Source organism: Podarcis tiliguerta (assembly GCF_965153285.1).
Source record: "Podarcis tiliguerta genome assembly, chromosome: 8".
In the NCBI taxonomy this organism is placed as follows: Eukaryota; Metazoa; Chordata; class Lepidosauria; order Squamata; family Lacertidae; genus Podarcis; species Podarcis tiliguerta.
Genome location: NC_139541.1, coordinates 4,747,144 through 4,774,203, shown reverse-complemented (window position 1 = coordinate 4,774,203; position 27,060 = coordinate 4,747,144). Strand labels below are relative to the sequence as shown.

General features: G+C 45.6%; 2 protein-coding genes across 6 annotated transcripts in view; one reads left to right on the top strand and one right to left on the bottom strand.

Moving 5' to 3' along the window:
• ANTXR1 (ANTXR cell adhesion molecule 1) overlaps nt 1-10,064 on the top strand; it is a 145,500-nt gene extending 135,436 nt beyond the window's left edge. Inside the window, exon 18 of the mRNA XM_083454031.1 lies at nt 4,393-10,064. Coding sequence (XP_083310157.1) covers nt 4,393-4,659 — 267 coding nt within the window. The 3' untranslated portion in view covers nt 4,660-10,064. The remainder of the gene's footprint in view (nt 1-4,392) is intronic.
• Nucleotides 10,065-10,918: 854 nt separating this feature from the next.
• GFPT1 (glutamine--fructose-6-phosphate transaminase 1) overlaps nt 10,919-27,060 on the bottom strand; it is a 57,550-nt gene continuing 41,408 nt past the window's right edge. For 4 of the 5 annotated variants that reach the window (XM_083453876.1, XM_083453878.1, XM_083453877.1 and 1 more), the window contains 5 exons: nt 25,520-25,634; nt 23,690-23,817; nt 22,759-22,926; nt 20,373-20,534; nt 10,919-13,810 (listed from right to left, as the gene is read on the bottom strand). In XM_083453876.1, the coding sequence (XP_083310002.1) occupies nt 13,766-13,810; nt 20,373-20,534; nt 22,759-22,926; nt 23,690-23,817; nt 25,520-25,634 (618 nt within the window). In that variant the 3' untranslated portion in view covers nt 10,919-13,765. The remainder of the gene's footprint in view (nt 13,811-20,372; nt 20,535-22,758; nt 22,927-23,689; nt 23,818-25,519; nt 25,635-27,060) is intronic. The other variant, XR_014514469.1, reaches the window with a different exon arrangement.

Here is a 27,060-nt window from a genome sequence, read left to right as displayed (position 1 = left end):
CCTCCAAAAGCATTTTATTTTAAAAATCCAATTTAAATTTTAAAAAATGGATTTAAATAAAAAAAATCTGATTTAAATTTTTAAAAATCCATTTTTTAAATTAAAAAAATCATTTATTTTTATCCACACTGATATTGCATGATGTGGAATAGTGTATTGCTGCCCCACTCCATACCTGAGTTTATCTGAGATGGGTGGGCTTGGCTGAAGTGAGAGTGAAGCAGATGGGTTTCACAACATCTCAGCTGGCTTGATTCACCAACGTTCAAAGGGAACTTTCCCTTGTCAAGAGAAGTGTTTGGTTGGATTTAAAGCTGTCCAGTTCCTGTCGCTGCCTTGATGGACCTGTGCATGTGGGCATCTTCTGGCAACCTGAGCAACAGACTTAGCTACTTAAGAATGTTGTTGTTGTTTAGTGGTTTAGTCGTGTCCGCCTCTTCGTGACCCCCTGGACCAGAGCACGCCAGGCACCCCTGTCCTCCACCACCTCCCGCGGCTTGGTCAAACTCATGCTGGTAGCCTCAAGAACACTGTCCAACCCTCTCGTCCTCTGTCGTCCCCTTCTCCTTGTGCCCTCCATCTTTCCCAACATCAGGGTCTTTTCCAGGGAGTCTTCTCTTCTTATGAAGTGGCCAAAGTATTGGAGCCTCAGCTTCAGGATCTGTCCTTCCAGTGAGCACTCAGGGCTGATTTCCTTCAGAATGGAGAGGTTTGATCTTCTTGCAGTCCATGGGACTCTCAAGAGTCTCCTCCAGCACCAGAATTCAAAAGCATCAATTCTTCGGCGATCAGCCTTCTTTATGGTCCAGCTCTCACTTCCATACATCACTACTGGGAAAACCATAGCTTTTACAATACGGACCTTTGTTGGCAAGAATAGCCTTGGGGAAATATCCATAGCTACCTGAGATTGGCATCCTAAAATGTGTTTAATCTAGGTGGGGTGGTCTGCTGTTTCCCCCCAGAAGGAAGCATTCCCAAAACAGGCTCCTATCTGAAAATTAAGGGCTACCTCCTCTGTTCTCTCCTTTCCTGGGGCTGGTGGCAGTAGTAGTCTAAAACATCTGGAGGGCACGAGGTTGGAGAAGGTTGGCCTTGTTTCTATTCTCTAAGCAGGGCCTTTCCTTCACGGAATGCTCTGAGTCTCAGGCAGATGTTTCTTGAAAGCCGTAGGGAATTATTTCTTCGCCGGCTAGCTAGTAGGAGAAAAGGTGTGTATCCCTCGCCACCCCCACAAACTGACCTCTGTCTAATCTGTCTGAGCTTGTAATGTCTTTTCCTCCTCCTGATTTACTACGTATAAAAGTATGTCCTGCTGTCAGCTGCAAAGGGGAGACATGAAAGACAACTCACACCCACCCCAACTAAGAGCCAGGGGACAATGAATCAAACCATTGCAGCCGAGTCCAAATAATGTGCTTTGATTTACAATGACCCCAGCATAGGCTGATGCTTCGATTCGGGAGGCAGTGGAATGGAAACAGCCTTTTAATGGAGGGTTGGGTGCTCTGCGGCCTCCTTTCCTGAGCCACACCTGGCCGGCTGAGCCAAGGCTGAGCCCCACACAGCTGCCGTATGTTGCCTCCCCATAGGCTGATCCTCCTGGAGAAGAAGGAAAAAGAGAAGGGAATGGCTTGGCTTGCACACAGGCAAATGTCTGCTCGAAAGCTCTGAGGTGCCACGCTGGGCCCCGCCTGCCATCTCTCACACTGCAGCTGCTGAGGCGTATTACATTTTTCAGTTCATGTCTACACAGGCTGTTATGTCTAAACCACTGAGCCTCTTGGGCTTGCCGATCGGAAGGTTGGCGGTTCAAATCCCCGCGACGGAGTGAGCTCCCGTTGCTCTGCCCCTGCTCCTGCCAACCTAGCAGTTCGAAAGCATGCCAGTGCAAGTAGATAAATAGGTACCACTGTGGCAGGAAGGTAAACGGCATTTCCATGCGCTTTGGTTTCCGTCACGGTGTTCCATTGCTCCAGAAACGGTTTAGTCCTGTTGGCCACATGACCCAGAAAGCTGTCTGTGGACAAACGCCCGCTCCCTCGGCCTGAAAGCGAGATGAGTGCTCCAACCCCACAGTCGCCTTTGACTGGACTTAACTGTCCAGGGGTCCTTTCCCTTTTCACCTGAGTCCCTTCCAACTCTATGATTCTATGACACCCTGAAATATAAACTTGGAGGAATGCTTCAGTCCCACCATCTCTAACATGAGAATCATAGAATCATAGAACTGTAGAGTTGGAAGGGACCCTGAGGATCATCTAGTCCAACCCCCTGCAATGCAGGAATATGCAGCTGGTCCATACAGGGATAGAACCTGCAACCTTGGCGTTATCAGCACCATGGTCTAACCAACTGAGCTATCCAGGCTGCCGGTTCTGGCCAGTGGCCCAACTAGTCCGGCATCCTGTTGTCATGCGGCCAGCCAGGTTCCCATGGCAAACCTGCAAGCACAAGGGCAACTCACCCCTCTTGTGGTTTTCAGAAACTGGCATACAGAAGCACTTGCTGCTTCCAGTTGTGCAGGCTGAGCATAGCCATGGCCAACGACCACCCTCTCCTTCATGAATTTACTTAATCTCTCTCTTTTTCTTTTTCTTTTTCTTTTTCTTTTTCTTTTTCTCTTTCTCTTTCTCTTTCTCTGTCACCCTTCCCTAACCTGGTGCCATTCTGATGTTTTGGATTATCAACTCCTCTTAGCCCTGGCTGGCTTGCTTGCTGAGGCTGATGGCAGGCAAGTCCAAAATGTCTGCAGAAGAGTTTGTTCACATCTTTGTGCCACTGGCTTCAGAAATGATACATTACAGGGTTTGCTTTATTGCAGAGGTGAAAATTATTAGAGGAGACTAATCTAGCACCATTTTTTTATAGGCAGCTAAATATAATAATAATAATAATAATAATAATAATAATAATAATAATAATATTTTTTTATTTATATCCCGCCCTCCCCAGCCGAAGCTGGGCTCAGGGCGGCTAACAACATTTTGTAAGACGCATTTTGTGGCTGTGGGTCAGCATCAGGTCATTAACATCCAACCACATTCTGCACCTTTTTCCACCAGAGATGCCATTACAGGCCCGCTCCCTGTTCTTTCTGGTCCACAAAGGCCTATAAACATAACCCAGCGTAACATAAAGCTGTGCACCCATTTGAGCCAAGAGGCAAGCAGCAACTTTGACTGTGTTTGTTCCATGGTTTGCTACATCCTATTCCAGAAACAGGCTCCATATTTGGGGGGGGGGTGCATATATTTGAGGCTTTTTATTCATGTTCCAACCCTGCCTCTGGGGCCAGGTGCGGAGAAGCAAAAAACTGAGATTTGATTATGTGGTTTAGCCTGGAAAAGAGTTGATCCTTTTAATAGGTATCAAATGGGTTTCTTAGTGTAGCGGTCAGCACTTGGCAAGACCCCTGACCAACATGATGCCCTCCTGCTGTTCTGGACTCTGCCTGCCCTCAGCTCCAGCCAGCATTTTATGTAGCCTGTGTGTTTTTTCGGGTGCCAGGTGAGGAGCTATAGAAGTGCCCTCCTTTTGCCCCGCTAAATGCCCCAGTGCCATCAGCAGCGCCATTCCCTAAGTCTTGGGACCTTGAAAGTCTTGTCAGCTCATTTTGAATTTGGTAAAAAAAAAAAATCCTGTTCTTTTAATTTGCAAATCTATAAGCTCCTTCATATGCAGGGAGTCCCACAAATATGGAGAAACCATTCCCTTATTTTTGGGTGGCCCCATTTCCTTCCAAACAGACAGGTACCTGTGTTTGCTAATAGTATCTCTCAGCCTTGGCAGGATCTATACAACCAAAAAATAAAGAAAAATCTCCGGCATCCGTTGTGTAAAAAAGAAAGAACGACAACTAGAAAGCTGAATTTGGTTTTTTTTTTTAGCAAGCATTGTTCTACCTCTGAGGAAGGGGAGCGATGCTGTTATTTATTTACTACACTGTCCTACCTTTTCCTCTAAGGATCTCAAGGTGTCATACTTGGTTCTTCCCCCCCCCCTCCTTTAGCCCCCACAGCAACCCTGCAAGGTAGGCTAGGCTAAGAGGCGGCAGCTGGCCCCCAAGGTCCCCCCATAAGCTTCATGGCCAAGTGGAGATTTGAACCCCAGCCTCCCACTTAAACCACTACACAACACTGGCTCTCAGTTATCCATGCCACTTCATTCCCTACCTCGCTGGACCACTGGAAGTCTTCTTCAGCAGCCCCTAAAGCACTTGGGTTTCTCCAAGTGTTCTTTGCTCACATGCTTCCAAGCATACCTTCACCATCATGAGGTCTAGAAACCCTTTTTAGAAAGCAGCAGGCTAGCTAGATTCCGCACTTTTATTCCGATTCTGCTCCATATCAGCTCCGTCCTGAGTGACTCCGTGTTTGCTTTTTCTTTCAGGGCCGCTGCATTAATTTCACCCGAGTGAAGACGTCACAGCCTCCCCCCAAGTACCCTCTCAACAACGCCTACCACCCCCCTCCCCCTGCCCCCATTTACAACCCCCCTCCCCCTGCCCCCATCTACACCCCTCCCCCACCCAGCTCCCCAGCGCCTCCCACCCCGTCTCCGCCCTCCACGCTCCCCCCTCTCCCTCCCCCTCCTCATGCTCCTCCCCCAAATCGGGCCCCGCCCCCTTCCCGCCCCCCTCCACGGCCCTCTGTCTAAACACCCTGCCCTCTCCCCCAGAAGCCTTTCTTAAGCCATTTTCAACAGTACTGTAAAACCAAGAATATTTCAGAGGTGGCCTTAACATTCTGGGTGAAGAGACAAGCAAACCCCTTTCAATTCTTCTTCTTCTTCTTTTAAAAAAAGTCCTCTAATGCCCCCAGTTGACTGGAATGCTCATATCCCTGGCGTTCAGTTCGGAAGAAATCTCTGCCATTCATCACTTTAAAAAGAATAAGACTGACGGCAAATGCAAAACAGTCGCTGGATGCGGCCCACAGCCCTGTGTGTTCAGGATACTACCAGCCGCTGACCTGAAAGTCATCCTCTTCCTGTCAGGTTGAGTAGATCATCCCTCAGAGGTGAGTGGTGGGGATCTCAGGAGAACAGCATGGCTGGGGCCACAGAAATCCTTGCAGCCAAGGCTGCCCCCGGAGCCCACGCTGGTATTGCCACAGGGAAGGTATTCCTGAGCACGCCTGGATTTGATATGTTGCTACAAGGAAGGCAGTAGGTGCAATGAACTCAAGTCTGATGGTTTCAGAGGAAGAACAGATGACTGGAAGCAAAGGAAACGTCAGCACATTGGCCTTTGAAGAATCACAGAGTTGTAGAGTTGGAAGGGACCCCGAGGGCCATACAGTCCGGACCTGCAATGGAAGTGCAGAAAGTGGCCTTTCTATGGCCTTTGTCATGTTCTCAGCTGACAGGAGGAGTCCAGAGGAGTTGGGACGCTGTGAAGAAGCAGAGCAAATGCAGCCGCTGGGTGGAGAGGCTGGCCTTGCCCAGGCAAGGGGCAGAAGTTCTGTGGCACATGCCCATGAGATTTCCAAAAGGAGCATCTGCAGGACACCCAAGGGCAGCCCAAAGCGGTTGATTCCATGGGAGATCTGAAAACCACCACCAATACATCTGGCAGGCCCTGCAAGGACCCTTTAGGAAGTGTGTTGGCAGTTTAAGTGAATCCGCTTCCTGTTGGCCGGCTTTGAAAAACAACACAGATCCGTCATGGGAAAGAGGAACAGAAGGGAAGGGAGTTTCACGCAAAAGTGTGCAGAGAGGAGATGAAATGACTTGAATTGCCACGGTTTTAAAAAGACTAGACAACATTCCCCCTTTAGTAGTTACTTTCAAATAGATTCTGACAACCATATGTTGATGTCAATTCAAGGAGGCTCTATTAGTGGATTTGATCATGCTTAAATGGTCTCAGGTGGCGCCTAGACTGAGCGAGAGCTACTACATTCTGGCTTAGCCATGTTAAGTTGCCCTCTTGATGTGTGTTCAGAGAGTACTTTGGAAAGGAGAGCGAGATGGATGCTGATCTGAGAGGTGTGACTTGAGTTTCATGTCCTCTGCTGACTCAGTATTTGGCCATGGGAAAGCCACTCTTGGCCTCAGATGCAAGCTGTCAAAGAGGGATTCCAGAGCACGTAGCAGGATAGAACCACTGTTGTTGAGGGGAGCTAAAGATTGCAGACCCTTACAAATTGGAAGTGGCCTGGGAATTGGTTCCATGGGTGTCACCTGAAAAAGTTCATGTATTGACTTCAACATGGTGTGAGACTCTTTTCCTCCAGTACTTATTTTACAAAATCTATGTTGATTTGTTTCCGTTTTGAAGGGGCAATTCACACAGCCACCTCGTACCTGCCTGCCTACTCTTGGCATTTTTCTACACCTCATCTCCATCACTGATGCAAGGAGCCCTCCATGCCTGCCTTTGACTGGGTAGGAGCCCGATTTCAATGGGATCTGCATGCAGGAGGTCCAAGGCTGTTTCCAGCTCAAGGTGATTGGATTACAGGACAGAGCAAGGGCCCAGAGAGCGACTGTGAGCCCAGGTAGATGGTGCTAGGCTAGGTAAGCCAATGGCCTGACTTGCTGTAAGACAGTTACGTTGCGGCACCCACTGGAAACTAGCCTTAGTTAGCGAGGGGTGCAGCAGTTTGCTGGGGCAATACCAAAATGTGCAATAACACTGAGCCTCCCAGGAGATGCACAGGTTGCATCGTTCCCTTTATAAATGGGAGCTGACTCAGTTTTCCAGTCCTGCAAATGTACGTACTTTACCTGTAGTAAAATGTCTTGACAAGCTGCCTTAGTAACACAGATGTCAGAAGTAGATAAAATAATTGCATCAGTAAGGGCAAACTCATGCAGCCCCATGTGATCGTTAGGATCAGTTTTCCCCAAGGAAAACATGCCTCCTGGTGTTTCTGGAGGATTTTAACACCTTTCTGCAGAATTATGCATCCTAAAGTTGTTCAAAATGGTGACGGGCGGGATCCGGTCAGCATTTAGCACGTTGAGCTTGCATTGCTTTCAGTGACTTCGATATGCCGACCCCACTCTCCCTTGCTGACATGAAAATCAATGTGGCCTTTGGTTCCTTTGGGCTCCCATAGACGTTCACTGCAAGAGATCAAGGCCACAGTCCAGGGGGAATGCTTGCACATGTATCTGCCATAGGGCATGTCCACCTTCATTGCTAAGGTAGGTTGCAAGGAAATTCTTTGCAGGGTCGTTGCAGCCAGAAGGTGGCTTTGCAATGCTTAGACTTGGCTATTTGGGTGCTCTGAGAATGTCTGGGCTGGAACACTTTGCACATTGATCGCAGCATGTGGCAGAAAACCAAGGAAGGGAAGCTGTGCATCTGCCCTGGGGGAGAGATGCATAATCTTCAGGTGTGCATGGAGCATAAGCAGAGCCTGCTGGGTCAGGCCAATAGCCCACCTAGTCCGCAGGAAACCCACAAGCAGGATTTGAGAACAAAGCCACTCTCTCCTCCTCCTGTGGTTTCCAGCGACTGAGATTCAGAAGCATTGCTGCCTCTAACTGGAGGCAGAGCACAGCCTTGTGGCTAGTAGCCATCAATAAATAGCCTTCCCCTCCACGAATCTGCCTAATCCTCTTTTAAAGCCATCCAAGTTGGTGACCATCACTGCCCCCTGTAGGAACAAGTTCCATAGTTGAACTGTGTGCTGCGTGAAATACTTTATTTCATCTGCCCCAAATCTTCCAACATTCAGATACGTGAGTCAGCTGAATGGGCTTTTAAAGGATTTAGTCAAATTCATGGCTGGTAAGTCAACCCAAAGCTATCTGCCATGATAGCTACATGGAATACCCCATGGTCCGAGGCAGGATAGTGCTGAGCTGTCCCATATGCTAGGAAACAACAGGTCCCCGGTCATCTCCATGGTCCCACTTTTGAGCTTCCCAGGGCCCTCTTGAAAACAGGATGCCGGGCTAGACAGCCCCTTGGTTTAGTTGATGCTCTTTCCTGGTTTTCTGCTGCCTATGATAACATTCAAAAGCATCCTAAAGACAGCTGTATAAGGTTGCAACTCGAGCAACTTAATCCAGATTGGAAGTGCCTAATCTGTTTCCAGGGCTGTGGTGTCAGCAGTTACCATGAGCTAAGAGTGGCCAGTGGAGAGAGATTCCCCTGCCTTTTGCCGCTTCATCTCCCCGCTCGTTTCTTTCCCCAGCTGCACAGCAACAGCTGCTCCGTCTGCAGGCAGAACAAAGCAGCCTTCTGTAATAGCAAAGGCACCACTCGGGACTCTGCCTGGTCACAAACCTCTCCGGAAATAGCCACTGTTTGGGTTTTCAGGGTGTAGTTGCAGTTCGGTCACAAGGCGGCCTTGCCGTTGTCCGAGAAGCTCCAGCACAAGGTCCAGTTGGTTGCCACAGTTTAGCTGAGCAGAAGTTTGTCTTGCTGGAAGATGGGAGCGCTCAGTCCAGATGGAAGCTCTCTTGCGCAACCCTAGTGGAGGCGCAGAACAGCGCAACTCGTAACGGGGTTTGCCAAGAGAACTTCCTGGCAGACTGCTTGGAAAGTATAGAACAAATGGGGTGCAAGTAATACAGGGAGTAGATGTGACTTGTTACAGAGCCTTGAAGGTGCCCCCAAAGTTTGGAATAAAAAAGCTTTTAGAAAAATGCAACACTTCTTTAGCATTAATTTGGTGGCAATGCTGGAATAATCTCAGAGGAAAAATAAGTGTATTTCGATAGCTTCCGGTTTTGTTAAAGATGAATTTTGTTTTCCCAGTTTAAAAGTTTAAAAAAACTTATGGATAGAGGGAGGGAACAAATGAATTTAAAAAGTGTAAGTTAGGCCAAGGATGTTTTATTTTTCAAGTACACAAATCCTCTGTGCATGATTTAAAAGCAAAATTCCAAATCTGTGGTGTATATTTTATTGTTGTATGCTTGCCATATTTTAAGTGGAAGCATTTCCTATCCTGTGTGGATAAAAGATCTTTTTTTTCATGTTGTAGTAAATTATTATAAAGCCAATGATATTTCATGGCATGTTATTGTATCAAGCTGTGCTTGTTTTTTGTTTAATTTCTCCCCCTTTTATGGTTGTACTGCTATTATTAATGTATGGATAGTCCCTGTAATGACGAAGACCTCCTTTACACAGCATTAATTGTAATCATGAAGACTCTTGAGCAGAAGATCTTCCACTTAAACCATTATGGACAGTTGTAAACAGCAGCTGAGGGGTCTATTTGTGTGGAAGAGGTGGTGGAGAAAGAGGAAAATGGACCCAATCCACTCTTAACTCTTTGGAGAAAGAGCAGGGGATGTGCAGAACTCAGGCTTCAGCCATTTTCCACTTGCCTGACATTGTGTAGGTGCTGTGAGAGCAATCAGAATCAGCTCAAAACTATTTTCATGTTAGAGGTGGAGAAATCTGTGAGATCAGTGCTTAACTTTGGTTGGATTGTGTCCATGAACCTCAAATTCTGATTAATTTTCCAGGAACAATTAATGTTATGTAATAGAGAGGTTGAACTGGCCAGTGTACTATATACAGACATATAGTACTGTGTATACATCTTTTGTTAGTAGAAAATCCTGAGCTCATTATAGCAAATATTCCAGAACTAGCCACTTCTAAAGAGAGTTCTTTGTATAACAAAAAGAAGAGTGGAAGCAGTTGGATGAGACACCATCTTTTCATGAAGTGTTAAATCGCAAAATGACTAACCACTTCACAGGCTCACAGATTCAAACAGTTGAATAAATACTGATAAATCATACTTGACCAAATCTTGAGAAACTACTTTGGTTGAAAATATTTATTCCTAGATTCAAAAGCCAAGTGCATGTCATATAATTAACGGTGGCCAATCTGCAATTCTTGGAAGTCCCTGGAAGGATTGAGAGAAGAGGAGGTTAGCAATTAATGGAGGTGATGCAAGTCGGAAAAGAACTTTTTCTCTGTAGGTGTGGTGACCTTTGGTGGATGAGAGCAATGTCTGTTCAGCAAGCAGAAGACTCTTGTTCTGTGCCCTTGGCTTATTTGCATGAATTGTGTGGGGTTGTTTTTTTTAGATACAGCCATTACTCTCTTAAATTTTGATGTTATTAAAGAACTAATTTGAGCTCTGCCTTCATGTATTCTGTTCATAGACGTGGGGAAAGGCCAGCTGTGCATCAGAAGCTGACCAACTGCATTGCAGATAGCTTGGTTTTGCACACACACCCCCAGCATAAATCATGGCTATGCCGATTCCCAACAGAGAATATCAGTTTTCATGGGTGAGGGGAGCTAGAGACCAGCAACATCTGGAGAGCCTGAAGCCTAAGAGGACAGTTCTGCCCATTGTGTCACTGAAGCATTTTGACCCCAGAACCCAAAGGGGGGAATGCGGCCCTTGAAAACTGGACTGTTAAAGCTGGGAGTTCCTCTCACACACTGTTCAAGTCAAAATAGCCAAGCCTTTGGCTGTTGCTTCCAGGGCTCTGTTCACACTGCTCCTAGCAGCATGGAAACCCTCTTCCCAGTTCCCCAAGGCTGCTGCCATAATTGGTTGGATTTGGAGAATGAATCCTATTGCTGAGCTCTGGTGAACCTACCAACTGAGTTTCCCCAGGTTGTTACCTCTCTCAAGGCAAAGGCTAAAGACCGGCCAATCAAAGGGGGGGGGGGCAGAGGGCAGGCAGAACTACGGAGCAAAACCCTGCAAAAGAAAAGATGTTTGGTGGACACTGCTAGGCATTTAATTCATTTTGAAAAGGCTGAGCTGCAGTTCTAAGGGAAGTGTTTCGTGGGCCACACAGGACTATCAAGTTAGAAGGCTGTAGAATTTTGCACCCCCCGTTTTTACAATGATACCTGTGCATTCCGCGGGCAAGAGCTACTGTGGTTTGCCATTTTAATTGACAAGTTGGCCTTGGGTGGTTCTTTTTATGGGAAGAACACAAGAGAACAAGGATTTCTAAGCCAAAGTCATGGTAAGGTTGGGCACTTTTTATTATTCAAAGAGCAAAATACAAAAAAGTAAGCTAGGAAACAACCTAAATGATAAAATTCTGAGCTGTGTAGAGCACACCGCACAAAATTAGTAAAGAGTGGTCCCCACAAACCATAACGAGCTGTATATATACATTCAAAAGGGAAACGAGCAGAGAAACAGAGGGCTAACATTTTGCAAAAATGTTCCAGTTTTAAACCCACACACACACACACACACACACACAGCTGTGATTTCATCAGCCAGAGTCCACATTAGTCGTCTTCAGTAGTAAACCACGTCAGTCTTCTTCAGGACACACGAAACACATAATGCAACTTGTACTTAACAAGGTTGGCCACAATGGAAGTGTTGAAGACCACGCTGGTGGACTGTTGAGTTACATGAGTTCACGTGGTTGTTAAAAGGCTTGCAGACTTCTGGAACCGTGGAGTTCAAATTGAGGGGGAATCCCACAGGGAAACTTGCACAGGAAGAGAGCGCAGACCTTCCCACATCAGTTAGAACTGTAGGGGCTGGAAGTGATGCTAAGTCCTTCTGCCCTGCATGCTAGTGCTCTAAGTCACAAGTGGAGTGAAACCTCTTCTAGCAGCCCTGCCTTTCCCTTTACACTGCATGACAGGCAGTTCAGACACATATCCACATAAAACCGCCGCCTCTCCCGACATTGCATAACCGCTGGCAAGGTAAGGACTTTTGATTAACGCAATACTTCACAACTCTACAATGTTCAACAGCAGTTATGCGCCACTTTAAACCTTTAACTGAATGGCAGGTAATATTTTTATGCTGAGCACAAGAGAAGCTGAGCATCAGGGTGCAAGGCTTTCTGAATACTCAAGACACACCGTGCGCCTCATTGCATTGTCCTTATATCAGGCAGGGCAAGAGGGTCACACAACTGCTGGCCCAAGAAGACCCCCATGTCATAGCATCCCTAAATCCTCTCTATTAGGACATTTATTTCTTAACTGATAAAAGGGGATGCAGAGAAGCTGGTGTTCTACTGAGCTCTGCAAATTGGCTTATTTGCCATATTTCTTAGCTTCTGTACATTCCACAGTTCTTCTGCCCTTGAAATAAAACTGTGAAAGCAGCCTCAGCAAGGAAGCTTATTCACAGCCCTCTGGTACCATCTCTGTCCTAAGGACAAGGGAATTGGGAGGCTGCTCGTTCAGATAACTTGGATTTTTGCCATCTCTGTTTGCTGCATCAGTGGTTTCCAAACCTGTTCAGCCCTAGTACACCAGCCTGGCATTGAAGCTCATCTTTGGTCTTCATGTTGTATTGCATGTTCTCTTACGTCCCTTCTCACTACCTTCACCACAAACAACATCAACTTAATACTAGGCAGAACACATGGCTGATTCATTTCTCAAAGGTTTTTTCATGCAGAGCTAGAGAAGAAAGACATCTCTGCATTGTTAACTCAAGTGGAGTAAAATTCCACCTCCATCTTCCCGTTCTGCAGTCTGCTGGATTCATTGCCAACAATTATTATTAATAACTCGGTGCTGAAAAATCGGTCAAATTGGCCTAGGCAAACGGCAACAAAGGATGCATTTGCTTTTACAAAATGACAAACACTTTTTGCTCCTATTCACAGACCCCCCTCCCAAAGTGCCAAGGGGTGGGCGGTTTTTGCAGCGGGCAAAGGCTTTCGCACAGAGCATGTTCACACCACCTTCCCTCCCCCACTTCAGCTCAGCCCTAGTTTCACCATCTGCCCCCTAACCTCTAGAAAATAGCAGCTTGGCCTCCACATGTTTATGTGGGACATGTTCACATTAATAGATTTGGGATCATTAATTGAAGAGCTGTCCTCCAAATAAAATGGACTTTATGCCACTGCTCTGATTCTTCAGAGAAGATGCTGGGAATAACATTAGTGGGAACCGGTACAGACCTCAGTTGTGTCTTCTCTCACCCAGGGGTCGCCCAACTTTTCATCCTCCAGCAGGTAAAAATGGGTTGCAGTTCTCTCTTCCGACTGCATTCCTTATATGGTGAGGGATGTCTTTACCATGTGGTGAAAGAGGCAAGGGGAAGTGACCCACCTTATGGTGACTTTACACCATTAAGAAAAATGAACGCACAAAGAGGCCTCCACCGCAATCTACACTCTACAGGAGCAACCAACCAGGGCTCTTTCCTCTTTAGGCACTGCATTATTACAGCATTTTCAAGAGGATGAAAGAGGGGGGCTTGTGCAGACAAGGAATGGTGGGTCCACACAGAACTGAACTGGTTGAAAGGGCCAGGGGCCAAGCACCAAATGTGAGGGTCCTTCCTCCTCTGGCCAACTACTCCCATCTTTATTGCATGGAGAGGTGCAGAAATCCATTATGAAACAGGCCCCTTCAAAACAGTTGAGTTCTGATGACAGGGAACATCCTTGCAGGATGGGGAAAGTTGGCTTCCAGTGGCAGAGCACAGCCCTAGCGTCTCTGTTCTTATAATTTCCAGAACTACCTTCTCGTTTCCCATTTCCATTCTCGAAAGATCTTATGAGCCTGCATGTCTTGTAGATACTTATACAATTATGCAATTCAGCACTATGGAGGCCTGAAACAATCCAGCTAGACAACAAAGGAGGATTATGACTTCTTAAAGAGAACAAACTACCTTGAAATGATCATCATTTAACAATGTTGCTGGCATAGCCTGTGGATTCAACGTTTAACAGTCACAAATGCAACAGAATTATAAAGACTCTTGAACAGGGGATTAAGATTCGATCAAGGAAGGACTTTTAAAATCAATGTGTCCCAGTACCAAAAGAGAGTGTCTCTTGCTGACATCTGCCAAAGCATTAATGACAGAGTGTGCTACTCAACTGTAACAGATTTGGCCAGATTTCTTGGAAAGTCAACCTGAAAAAGACAAAAAGACACACACAAAAAACCTGAAAAGGATATTTTAAATTGAACAGCCAATATGAGACTTATTGTTTTGTTACAGACACATGTGCTCTTTCTGCTTGCTGGTTTATTTGGCAAGGCGCCCAAGCTGCCCACTTAGCCCAGCTGAAGCTGGTAGATTCACACCACCTTTAGTGATTTGCGAAACACCACCGTGGGAACATGATGCTGGACCAAATGGGCCACTGGCCTGGTCCAGCAGGCTCTCCTTATGTTCACTGAAGGACTAAAGGTGACCTTTATTTTTTTTTTATAATATTTTTTATTGCGTTTCTTTCCAAATTTTGTGCATTGCAAACATACCTACAAATTTACAAGAAACCATTTTTTTTTTTTTTTTTTTTTTTTTTTTTTTTTTTTGTATAGCAAAACAATATAAATCAATCCAAAAAAAGAGTCCTAACTTGGACTTCCCCACCCCTTCCGATTCTGCATTCTTTGTATTAACAATGTCAGCAATTTGTTACCTTATATCATACCTTATTGTAACTTTCACATGTTATGTATCCAAATTCAATATATTATGTCACCATTTTTATACCTTTAAAAATAAACGTAACATGTTCAATTCATATTATCTCCTTCTCTCTTTTCTCACTTAATTTACTGTTCACTTAATCATAGTTGCTAAAGCATATCATTTCCAAATCATGCATAATCTTAAGATTCATACAGCTTATAATACTTTTGCAAATAATCTTTAAATTTTTTCCAGTCCGCCTCAATTGTTTCTACATCCACATCTCGGATTCTGCCGGTCAATTCAGCTATCTCCATGTAATCCATCAACTGCGTCTGCCATTCCTCCAGCGTGGGTAGATCTTGTGTCTTCCAGTTCTTAGCGATGAGTATTCTTGCTGCTGTACTAGCATACATAAACAAAATTCTGTCCTTCTTTAACACTCTCTGGTCCACCATGCCCAACAGGAAGGCCTCTGGTTTCTTGGGAAAGGTATACCTAAATACCTTTTTCAACTCATTATAAATCATTTCCCAAAAGGCCTTAACCCTTGGGCAAGTCCACCAGAGGTGAAAGAATGTCCCCTCTGCTTCTTTGCACTTCCAACATTTGTTGTCAGACAGGTGATGTATCTTAGCTAACTTGACTGGGGTCATGTACCACCGGTATATCATTTTCATGATGTTTTCCTTCAAGGCAGTACTTGCCGTGAATTTCATTCCGGTGTTCCATAACCTTTCCCAGTCTTCAAACATAATGTTGTGTCCAACATCCTGTGCCCATTTAATCATAGCAGATTTAACTATCTCATCCTGTGTATTCCACATAAGCAGCAAGTTATACATTCTAGATAACAGCTTTGTCTTTGGTTCTAACAATTCTGTCTCTAGTTTCGACTTTTCCACCTGGAATCCAACTTTTTTATCCATTTTGAAAACCTCTTGAATTTGAGCATAATGTAACCAATCTCGCACCTTGTTTTTTAATTTCTCCTGGCTCTGCAGCTTCCAATTGTCTCCAATTTTTTCAATTAGTTCCCAATATTTCGGCCAGTAGGCCTCCATATTGGGTCTTTTTCGGGCCTTGGCCTCCACTGGTGATAACCACCTCGGAGTTTTACTCTCTAGTAGGTCTTTATATTTCATCCAGACTGCAAAAATTGCTTTTCTGACAATGTGGCTTTTAAACAATTTATGTACTTTAACCTTGTCGTACCATAGGTATGCGTGCCAACCAAAAGCATTATTAAATCCTTCCAGATCTAGGACATCAGTGTTTTCCAACAAAAACCAATCTTTCAGCCAGCAGAAGGCTGCAGCCTCATAGTACAACCTCAAGTCCGGCAGGGCAAACCCCCCTCTTTCTTTTGAATCTGTTAGTATTTTAAACTTTATTCGGGGCTTTTTGCCCTGCCAGATAAATCTAGATATGTCCTTCTGCCATTTTCCAAAACAATCCACTCTGTCCACGATCTGCAAGGTTTGAAACAAAAATAACATTTTCGGCAACACATTCATTTTTATAGCTGCGATTCTTCCCAACAAGGAAAGTTTCAATCTTGACCAAATTTCTAAATCCTTTTTAACTTCCAACCAACATTTCTCATAATTATCCTTAAATAAATTCAAATTTTTGGAGGACAAATAGATCCCTAGGTATTTCACTTTTTTTACCACATTCAATTCTGTTTCTCTCTGAAACCCCTCTGTTTCTGTAATTGTCAAATTCTTGGTCAACACCTTAGTTTTTTGTTTATTTAACTTAAATCCCGCCACCCGACCAAATTCAGATATAAGTTCAAGAACTCTTTTTGTACTGGGTTCTGGCTCCTGCAGTGTCAAAACTAGGTCGTCTGCAAATGCTTTCAGTTTATATTGTTTCACTCCGACCTCTATCCCTTGTACCAACCGGTCCTCTCTGATCATGTTCAATAGCACCTCCAGGACTGAAATAAATAACAGAGGGGATAGGGGGCACCCTTGTCGTGTCCCTTTCTCAATTCTAAATTCCTCCGTCACCACATTGTTCACTATTAATTTAGCCTTTTGTTCTGAATAAATTGCTTGTAATCCATTCTCAAACCCCCGTCCCACTCCCATCCCTTCCAAGTTCTTCTTCATAAACATCCAAGATATGTTGTCAAATGCTTTCTCCGCATCAATAAAGATTAACACCGCCCTTGTGTTCCTATCAGTCTGCAAAAGTTCCAAAATGTCAATGATGTTTCTAGTATTTTCATATAAGTGTCTACCAGGGAGAAAGCCTGCTTGGTCCTTATGAATTACTTCATTTAATACTTTTTTAAGTCTATTTGCCAAAATGTCTGCAAATATTTTGTAATCCACATTTAGGAGTGAGATGGGACGGTAGTTCTTGAGCTGAGTCTTTTCAGATTCTGACTTGGGTATCAATGTGATGAAGGCTTCTTTCCACGTTTCTGGTGCCCTCTTCCCCTCCATGATCTGGTTGCATACCTCCAACAAGGGTTGTATCAAATAGTCCTTCAAAGTCTTGTAATATTTGGAGGTAAGCCCATCCGGGCCTGGAGATTTGCCTAGTTGCATATTCTGAATGGCACCTTCAATTTCCTGTGAAGTTATTGTAGAGTTCAAGATTAATTTTTTATCTTGAGTTATCTTTGATAATCCATTTGTCTTTAAAAATTGATCTATCTCTGATTCTTTCTGAGGCCCCTGTGCATACAGTTCTTTAAAGTATCTGTGGAAGCACTTCCTGATTTCTTCTGGTTTCTGAATCATCCTTCCTTCAATCTCTAGATTTGTAACCGTGTTTAACTTTTGTCTTTTTTTCAGCTGCCATGCTAGCAGCTTTCCACATTTATTCGCTGATTCAAAGGATCTTTGCTTCATCTGTTTTATTTTCCATTCAATCTCCTGATTAATCAATTTTGAATATTCTGCTTGATGGAATTTAATTTCTCTCAGCACCTCCTTTGACTTTGGTTTAGTTCTCAATTTTTTCTCTCCTTGGTGTATTTTCTCCAATATTTTATCTTTCTTTCCATTCCAGAATTTTTTCTTGATTGTATTCTGCTGTATCAGAAACCCTCTCATAACGGCTTTGCTTGCGTCCCAGATCGTTCTTTTTTCTACTGTAGTATTCAAATTTATCTCAAAGTAGTCCTTTAGTGTTTTTTGGGCCTTTTTCACAATCTCTTGATCTCTTAATAATGTGTCATTCATTCTCCATCTGAAGGAACCGGGTTGAGTTAGTCTAAATTCTATTTTCAAGGCGTTGTGGTCGGAGCATGTTTTTGGGCAGATTTCCACCTTTTTAGTCTTTGGTGCCATCCCCCTGGAGGTCCAAATTTGGTCGATCCTTGACCAGGACAGATGGGCCTCAGAGAAGAAAGTTCCTTCTTTACCTAGGGGGTTCTTTGTCCTCCATATGTCAATCAAATCCAGATTGTCAGTCAGTTCAAAAAAAGTTTTAGGCAGTCTGCCATCTGATATTAAATTCTGATTGTAAGACTTATCCATGTGTGTAGACACCACTCCATTCATGTCTCCCATCATTATGATGTTAGCATAATCCAGATAGTCCAGCAGCGTCTCATGCAGCTTCTTGAAAAATTCTGATTTCCCATCGTTTGGAGCATAAATTCCTAATATCAATATTCTTTCTCCTTGAGCTTGAATTTCAATTGCCAAAATTCTACCTTGTTCATCCTTGAATAAAAATTTAGGTGTCAGACTCTCTTTAGCATAAATCACCACTCCTCTCTTCTTTACTTTGTCCGACGATATAAATTCTTGGCCTAATCTTTTATTAACTAAAACCTTTCTATGGAGCCTGGTCACATGAGTTTCTTGTAGGCAAATAATGTCCAATTGTTCTTTCTTCAATATGTGAAATAACCTCCTTCTTTTCTCCGGGGAATTTCCGCCATTAATATTCCAACTGAGTAGCCGCAGAGACATCCTGAACTATTCTGTCACACCTAGAGCGGTGTGTCTTCTTTCTCCTCTGGTTCCGAAGGTGCAGGCGTTGGTCCACCTGGGTTGGGTAAAGGCCAATTAGCTGCTGCTTCTTTTTGGAGATCTTCTCCGTGGTCGTGCAGGAACTTTTGTAGGTCCTCTGGTGATCTTATTTTAGCCTTCTTCTGTTTGTAAGTAAATGATAGTCCTTGTGGGAACTCCCACCTGTAAGGAATTGTGTTAAGTCTCAACAATTTAGCCAATTCTGAATAGGTGGCTCTCAAATCCAATAACTGTTTGGGAATGTCTCGGTAAATTTCCACCCTTTTCTCTTGTATCACAATTGAGTTTTTAAAGTGTAGGCCTAGTATTTTGTCTCTCTCTTCCCTTGATCTCAAAGCTATTAAGCAGTCTCTGGATCTATTTTTTCTTACCAATCTTCCCAACCGAAAAGCCGATACAATTTTAAAGTCACTTTCTTCTTTTAGATCCCAGAACTTTGTAAACTCTGTTGTCAAGAGTCCAATCAAATCTTCTTGCTCAATTTCTGGGACTGCCCTCAGCCTGAGGTTAGTCTCCCGATTTTTCAATTCCACCAATGAGAGATAGGTTTGTTGGTCACCTATCTGTTTGTAAAGAGGTTTGACTTCCGCTTTAACTTCCTCAACCTCTTTTTTAGCCGATATTGCAATTTGAGCGGCTTCCCCTGCCAGTTTACGATTCTCTTCTGATGCTCCTTGCAATTTTTCAATTGCTAGGTTATGTAGGGAAACCTGCTCTGTCAACTTCTGGATTGAGGATGTTGATTGATCAATTTTTATTGATTGATTATCAATTTTTTGATTTATCACTGCCAATTGTTCCAAAACTTGTTTCAGTACACCCTCAGCTCCTCCTGTTGCCATATCTCCCTCCTCTGATTTTTCAGGCTTTTCGGTTTCTACTTTTTGTGTCGCAAGCACAGCTGGAACTGATAATCTGCGTCCCTGAGTTAAAGTTGTTTGAACAAGCTGTGCCTGCTTTTTTGCTTTCTCTTTCTCCTTAGCTTCTTTAGCTTTGGCTGCTCTTGTCTTTCCTGCGCCACTCATCAGTCAATGTTCAAGGTCAAATGTTATAGTCCCATGGGAAAGACAAGCCCAAATTTAAAAACAGTCCATTGAGAGAGGATAAACAGAAAACTTTTCCCAGGCCTCTATATTACCAATATCCTCTAGGGGGAGTGCCACCAAAATTTTAGTGAGAAGAAGGTAACTTTTCCGCCATCAAAGTCCCTTTGTTCCAACTTTGAAAGCACCTTTAAAGCACCTTTGAAAGCACCTTTAAAGGCGAATTAGTTCCAACGCACTAAGAAAAGAGTCCTGCAGAGCACTTTTAAACATGTAACAAAGTTCCAGCAAGGTGCCTGCAAATGTATCCACTTCAGCTAAATAAGCTCAAAGTTACACTTTCCAATTACAAAAAGTGTCTGGAAGTTTGCAACAGTTCCGCAGTTTATACAACTTTGACCGGCCACCCGGGAATATGGAGTTAGAGTCTTCCCTTGCCCCTTGGGGGACCACTTCAGGTCCAATTTATGCTGTATTTATTCTTAAAAGGAAAGTTTCCAATGTGCACGAAAGTCCCAATTTAAAGCTTGAAAGCTTCTCTACTCACAGCGCTTTCCGCTCTTTAGATCATCTGCTTTGATCTTGCAAGCAGTGCCGGAAGACGGACTTCCTCTTTCTCGTCTCCCGTTTTCAGCCAAATTTTCCGAATTAATTTGTAGGATCTTAGGTCCTTACTCACGGGTTTGATGTTTCAGCCCGATGTTTCTTGGAAGAAGGATCAGCGCTCATCCGTGACAGCCGCGCGGCTTCGCCTCCGCAGAAAGAGCGATGAACCCACAGCACCACTCCCCCTCCTTCACTCCGGAGCCCCTTACGGGGTTCCTTTCGTGATTTCGGGGTCGCTCCAGGTGCCCGCCGGGTCCCACGGCCACGGACTCACTCTGCCCGTGGTTTCTCTTGATGGGTTGTCGCTGCGCCGTCGCGAACCACCCTTTTCTGCGGTGCCCCTCTTCAGAGCTCGAAGAGGTCCGCCATCACGGTTTCGCGCCGCCCCCGGCGGTGGTACTTACATCATAGCCTCTGAGTACCGCAAGATGAAAAGCCAGGAGCTGTAAAGGGATGACGCTCAAGATCCCCTGCAGACAGTCCACGGAGTGGGGGACTTTGATGGTTCGCTTGTTGTTTTTGATGGTCTCAATATCTTCCTTATCGCAAATCACAACAGGCCGACCCTGCAAGGAGCACAAGCGTAAAAGAAAAGGCGGGGCAGCCCCTTCTCCACTCCCAAACTTAGGAGGCCTCCATCCACCTCTTAGGTTCAGTCTCTCCACACCCTTGAGAGAAAGATGAGGCAAAGGCTGAGAGGTCTCCTCTGCCCCGAGGCACCATAGGGAAATTGCAGGCCAGAAGAATCACACTGTCCTGGCAACATGCCTGTGGGAAGGAGAACAGGGGAGGAGCTCCTCCACCACCACCTTCAGGGTATGATTTACTGCACCTTCACAGCTTTCTTTGACACCTGTGGGTTCCAACTGCTGTGGGGTGCCATTTTACAGCTGCTGCAAGCAGGTCTTGGAGTGCTAGACCCCAAACTGTGACAGAGGAGAGCAATCTCAATCCCTCTCCCCTGCAGGCGCCACACTGGTGTCTGCTGGCAGCATTCCTGCACCTGCTTTGCAGATGGCACCACGCCACAGAGCGTGGCTGAGCAAAACTCAGGGCAAATCACTTGGGCTGGGCCACTGCTTGACCCTGCTCCTGGGCCAGGAAGAAGGCAGGCAGGCTGGAGGGAACACGGGTACCCAGAGAGCAGCGAAAGCCAGTCTCCTTTGCTCTGGCTGTGCCCCTGACCTGTGTGGGAGGGGGGGAACCAAGCTAGGAGGGACGGCTGTCTCTTTACCCCCACCAATCCTGCCCCATGAACTCTTTTGTCTTCTCAGACTTTTGAATCAAGGCACAAAGAGCTTGAAAAAGTGCTTTTCTCCCACGAATGAAATACGGCTGAGCCAGCAGATTTCAAAAGGTGTCACAACAGCCAGCCTGGAAGGTGGTTTCTGCTTGCTGGCCAGATGGGGCCGGTCTGGAAGCCACTCTCCTCGTCATCATTCTGGCTGGTTCCCACCAAAAAAGGGAGAAACGGAAGCCTGGGTGCCTTGAATGTGCCTCACAAAGTGTTGAGCTGGCTCAGGTGGGGCTACAGAGGATGGAAGAGGCCTCCTCTTTTTTCCCAGCAACAAGCCCTGCCTGTAAGGAGTTGAAGAGGGCCTCAGCCTGGAACCAGCGGGTGTTTGCCATTTCATTTGCTACATGCCACTTTTGTCGGCCCCAATGAAAACAATGTGCGTAGTCAAGAAACACACTTTTCAGTTATTTACCATCTCCCTGGTTGTTGGTTTATGTTACTCTTGAGGGAAAACACAGGGGAGAGCAGATGTGGTTAGTTTCGTTTCACTTTGGAGAAGATCATAAGAGAAGAAAGCCGGGAGGCAAGTCTTCAAGGGACTGAGAAGCAAACACCATTGGAAATGGCTATTTCCTTCAGCTCCTGTTCAGGTTCAGAGCCTCGTTTTCTCGGCTGGAAGAGGTGCTGCCCTCCCGCTTCTTCCCTCACCCCTTTTCTCCACTGCTCCAGGCACTGCCACTCAGTTCTGGCATTAGAGCTGGCGGAGGTCAAAGTGCCTCCTGAGCTGCTGAACGGCAGGAGATAAAAAGCTAGAGACACTGCACAGCTCCCTTCGCTCAGGCTTCCCCTTTGACAGAAATATGGGGCAGAAATTTATACATAAATGCGGGGGGAGCACGGGAACAGATGCAGTTCTGTTTGTCCCCTAGAAACATCTGCAAAGGGGAAAGAGCTATTCAGCTTCAAAGAGGAGCGCCCCCTCCCAAGCATCTTGGATATTCAGCTTGCCCATCCATGCCTTAAGCAGGCAAGACTTCTAAGCAACTGAGGAGATGCAGGAGAGGGCAAGGAGAGCCGGTGGTGGTGATTAGTGTGTTGGAACAGGGAGACCAGGGTTCAAATTCCCACTGGGCGATCTCAGGCCTCCCAGCCTAACCTCCCTCAAAGGGTTGTTGTGAGAAGAATGTATGCCCCCCGGAGCTCCTTGGGGAAAGGCAGGAAATAAATGCCATAAATAATAAAAGTAAAACTGTCTGGCTGTGCAAGGAGGAAATCTTGCCTGAGGAATGCCAGCAGCCTTGGCTGTGACCCTGACCCCTCAAAAGGGGCCTGAGGACCCCACATTCCAACCTGGAATTCACACACAAGCAAGAGGTGAACGAAACCCTTAGACCAAGGACTGAGGGGTAGAGGAAACGGATCCCTCTTTCCCACCACCCACTTCCGATACCTTTGGGCACTGCCAATTCTAGTGCCTCATCCTTTATCCCTGAGGAGGAAGACGGGACTTTGTGGAGCAGAGCTGGGTCCTGTCTCTTCTTGCCGGAACTCACCTGCCGGGCAATGACTTGCTGCAGGGCGTTCTGGCACTTGGTGTATGTGCCGTCCCTCGTGATGATCATGATGACAGGCATCAGTTTATCGACCAAGGCAAGGGGCCCATGCTTCAGCTCCCCAGCCAGAATGCCTTCCGAATGCATGTAGGTGATTTCTTTTATTTTCTGCAGAGAAAGTGCAACACATTAGTCTGTGAAGTCTCTCTCTAAAACAAAGATCCTCCTGAGGCCAGGGTTTAAATCCCCGCTCAGCCATTAAGCTCACTGGGTGACCCTGGGGGCCGGTCAGTGCCTCTCAGCCCGACTTGCCTCACAGGGTTCTTGTGGGGATTAAATGAGAGGGGGCAACCATGATTGCCACCATGAGCTCTTTGGGGGGAAAGATGCTCCACCAAGCCAACAGCTGTGGATAGTGACTCCAAAACCCTCCAGCTGGTTTCTGCCTGCCCCAGACTGCAGAAACGCAAGAAACTACCATGAGAACTGCAAAACTCTTGGTAGGTTACAGGAGACGGCTGTTGAGCTGCATTCGGTTTAGCAGACAACAATATTTGCAGGCCTGATTTAAAACCCATCTTCATTTCTGACCTTTAGAAAACCTACTCAGTCCATTTGGGATCCTTTCTGTTGTCAGGGGTTGCCCATACACTTTAAACCAGCCTTCCCCAATCCAGTGCTCTCCTTGGACTACTGCAACTCCCACACAGGCTGGGGCTGATGTGAGTTGCAGTCAAAACACCAGGTTGGGAACAGCAGCTTTAAACCCTCTCCTTGCAATTAGAGACATGCTTTTAAAAACACCCTTCCTCATTTTCTTGCTCATTGTCAGGTCTGACCCTCCAAACTGGAACACAAATAATGATGGATAAACATTATTATTATTATTATTATTATTATTATTATTATTATTGGAAATGGGGATTCTTACCAGAGCGCCCTCCAGGCATGTCGCATAATGATAACCACGGCCCATAATGAGGACTGACTTCTGGTGGTAAAGCTCTGTGGCTAGTTTCTGGATTTCATCATCCATGCTCAGGACTTCTTTGATCAAGTCTATCGCAAGTAGCAAGAGGGAGGCAACATGTTAACACGCAGGTTAACAATCTGCAATCACACTAGAAATGGCTTTACATGCACTTTGGAAACAATGTTCAATGTGGCATTTAAATGCTGTACTCAAAACTGCACAAATCAGTGGATCTTCAGAGAGTAAAAGTAACCATCACCTGGACCCACCAATTTTTATTGGGGTTTCATTAGCACCAAAGAAAAGAGGTAGGAAGTGGTTTTCTTAAATCCTTCAACAGAACTCCGGAACTTGTTCTCGTAACTTATAAAGTGATCCACATTTGAGGATGTGACAATAAAGAACCAAGATACGCTGATGCTATGCTTGACGTGGCTTTTAAACAAATATGTTTTGTTCTCTTGAAGATATGACGGTTTCCACTTTCATACGCAACTGATTATTTCTGCACAAGCCCATCTTATACAGCTGAAGAGTTTACCCACAGACCTCATCTGTTTATTTTATTTATAAAACCATCTTTAGCAGATGCCTTCACCCCGGTATGGCTCCCTTTTATCACATACACAGCCCAACAAGACAACGACAAAAATCCACCAATGGCATACAAATCAATATGGCTAACCTGATCCAAACACCCACCCACCCCACTCACACATGAAAACAAAGCTCACCACAGCCAATCATAAGCGAACAACCACACCCTAGGCCAACCCCAACCTGTCTCACCACCAAAGGAACACACGTGAATAGCAGAGAACCTGCACAAGCAACGCTGACACCAAACCCCACACATATATTAAGTAAAACAGAAACATCACAACCCCACCCCACCCCCACTCACCTTTTCCCCCTCCACCTCTTTCCCCCTTTTCTTCCTAATATAACCCTAATGTCTCAACAAATGAAACTGACCTGTAAAAATGTTACTTGGAAAAAAAGAGAGAGAGACATTGCTCATACTTTTGTAAACCAATAAAATCTTTAATAAAAAAGGGGGGAACCATCTTTAGCCCCCCCAAAGTGACAAATTTCATCAATTAAAATATAATCAAAACAGTAAGATGAACAATGAGCCAAAACCCACAACCAAAAGCTTGGCAAAAGAGAGAGAGCACTAGTCACCACGAAGAAAGGGGCTCAGCTGGTTAGAGTGTGGTGCTGACAATGTCAAGGTTGCAGCTGCATAGTCCTGCATTACAGGGAGTTTGACTAGATGACCCTCAGGGTCCCGTCCAACTCTGCAATTCTATGATTCTAACTAGGCTTCCTGAAGTCCAGAATCTGGGTGCCAGAACCAAAAAGGCCCTGCCACTCAACCCAGCCCAGACTTCCGATGGCAGCAGGTTGCAGAGGAAGGCCTCCAGCAAGAGTGCAGCAGATAAACAGGCTCATACAGCAGGAGGCAGCCTGTCAAAGATCCTACTCCAAAACTGTTTAATAACCAGCACTTTGAACTATGCCTAAAAATGGATTGGTAGCTAGTGTGGATTAACCAAGAATGGAGCATCAGAGAATACTCCGGCTTCAAAGGCAGCTCCATGCAGGCTATGTGGCAGTGAGGGACCTGATCTGGATGAGATCTTTGCTGCTTCAAATCTCCCAGCTTCGCACAAAACCAGGAAGCAAGTGAGAGGCCCCACTACCCTCCTTGAGTCAATCCTCGCCTTGCTGTTCTCCTTCAAAGAATCACATTTTGTCATGACGCCTCAGAGCGCCCGTACGCACCTGGCAATATCTTGAGGCCCCGCATGATTTCTTTCCGTCTTTCTTGCATGGAAATCCTGTCGTCACACATCATGAGCGCAAACATCACTAGCGACACAAATTGGCTCGTGTAGGCCTGCAGAAAGAGAGGACATCACTGTGCATATGCTTGCCAGGTTTGCTAAGATGCCGCAAGCTGCCCAAAACTCACACCTGAAAGCTGCTGGTATAAAAGTGGGGGCCTCAGGTGCCCACAGGGCTTCACTATCCCACTTGACCCTGGCACAAACCCAGCCCAGCCCCTAAGCACCAGAAAGGATTGGTTCTTCCAGTGAGAAATCCAAAATTCCAAACCCAAGGGAGCTCCATCGCCACAGACAAGGCTATTCATTTTACCTCCAGCTAACAGCAAAGGGACACCACCTATCAGGTCAAGCTGATACCAGGCATCTAATCTGGCCACTCTCAAACGTACTTGACGACAACAATTACCCTAGCTAACCTGGAGAGTAAGAATAAGGGAGCAGCTGAGTGTGTGGCCAGTCCTTACAGCTGGAGGCTCTTTTGTTGTTCATGCCTGGGCAGAGGCAGAGATCCTGCACCCAAGGCACAACTCGCACTCATACATCTTCACATCCTTAGGCAGGAAAGTGTTGGGGGCGGGGGGAGGGGGGAGCCAGTCAATACCCCTGAATTCTGTCTAAACTCTGTCTAAAGGCTGACGGAAAGGGGCAGGCTCTGCAATCGTCTCCTTTTTCCTTCTAGCCTGATTAGAGAGAAAACAACAGAACCAACCCAGCGACTAAGAGCAGGCTGAGACCCTGGGTATGCTCAATGCAGAGCAAGGCTGAGGAGGAAATGTGTGTGTCTGCATCGGAGGGAGGGTGTGCATCATAGTCCACCCCAAAATCCAAATCCCTCTTTGGAAGAACCTTGTTTCTAGAGACCGGTGGGGGGGCACCCCAGTATCTAGAGCACTAGATGGCAAGATGTAGGGAAAAGCACTGATTTCAAACTGTTATTAATCTAGAGGAGCTACTCTCTATTGACTCCTAAGTATTGACTCTAGCTTGGAGGTTCCACCACTGCAACTTGAAAAAGGCCTGTCGTTGTCTGACAATTTCCATCAGCTGCCTTCTCAGTTTATCAATAGTTTCCTCCAGAAAGCATTGTCTGAGTTAACTTCGATTCTTTATCCTAAACGGTGATTACATATTCCAGAAATGCAGTCTTAAATGGGGGCGTGGGGGGGGGAGAGAATGTAATGTGTAACATCTGCTCGTTTTGGGATGCCGCCAACATGCTCGGGAGCATGAGCAGGAAAAAATAGCGCCCCTGAAACAAAAAGACAGGTTTATACTCCTCCCAGACCTGGGCAGCCAGATGCTGAGGACAGAGTGCTGTGCTTGGACCAGGAAGGTCTGGGTGACCATCACCCCACCCAGTTAATAACTTCCCAACTAGTCCAGCATTTTGTTCTCACAGTGGCCAAACAGTGGGAAACAAGTACATTCCCCTCCTGCGGTTTCCAGCAACTGGTATTCAGAGGTATATTGCCTGGC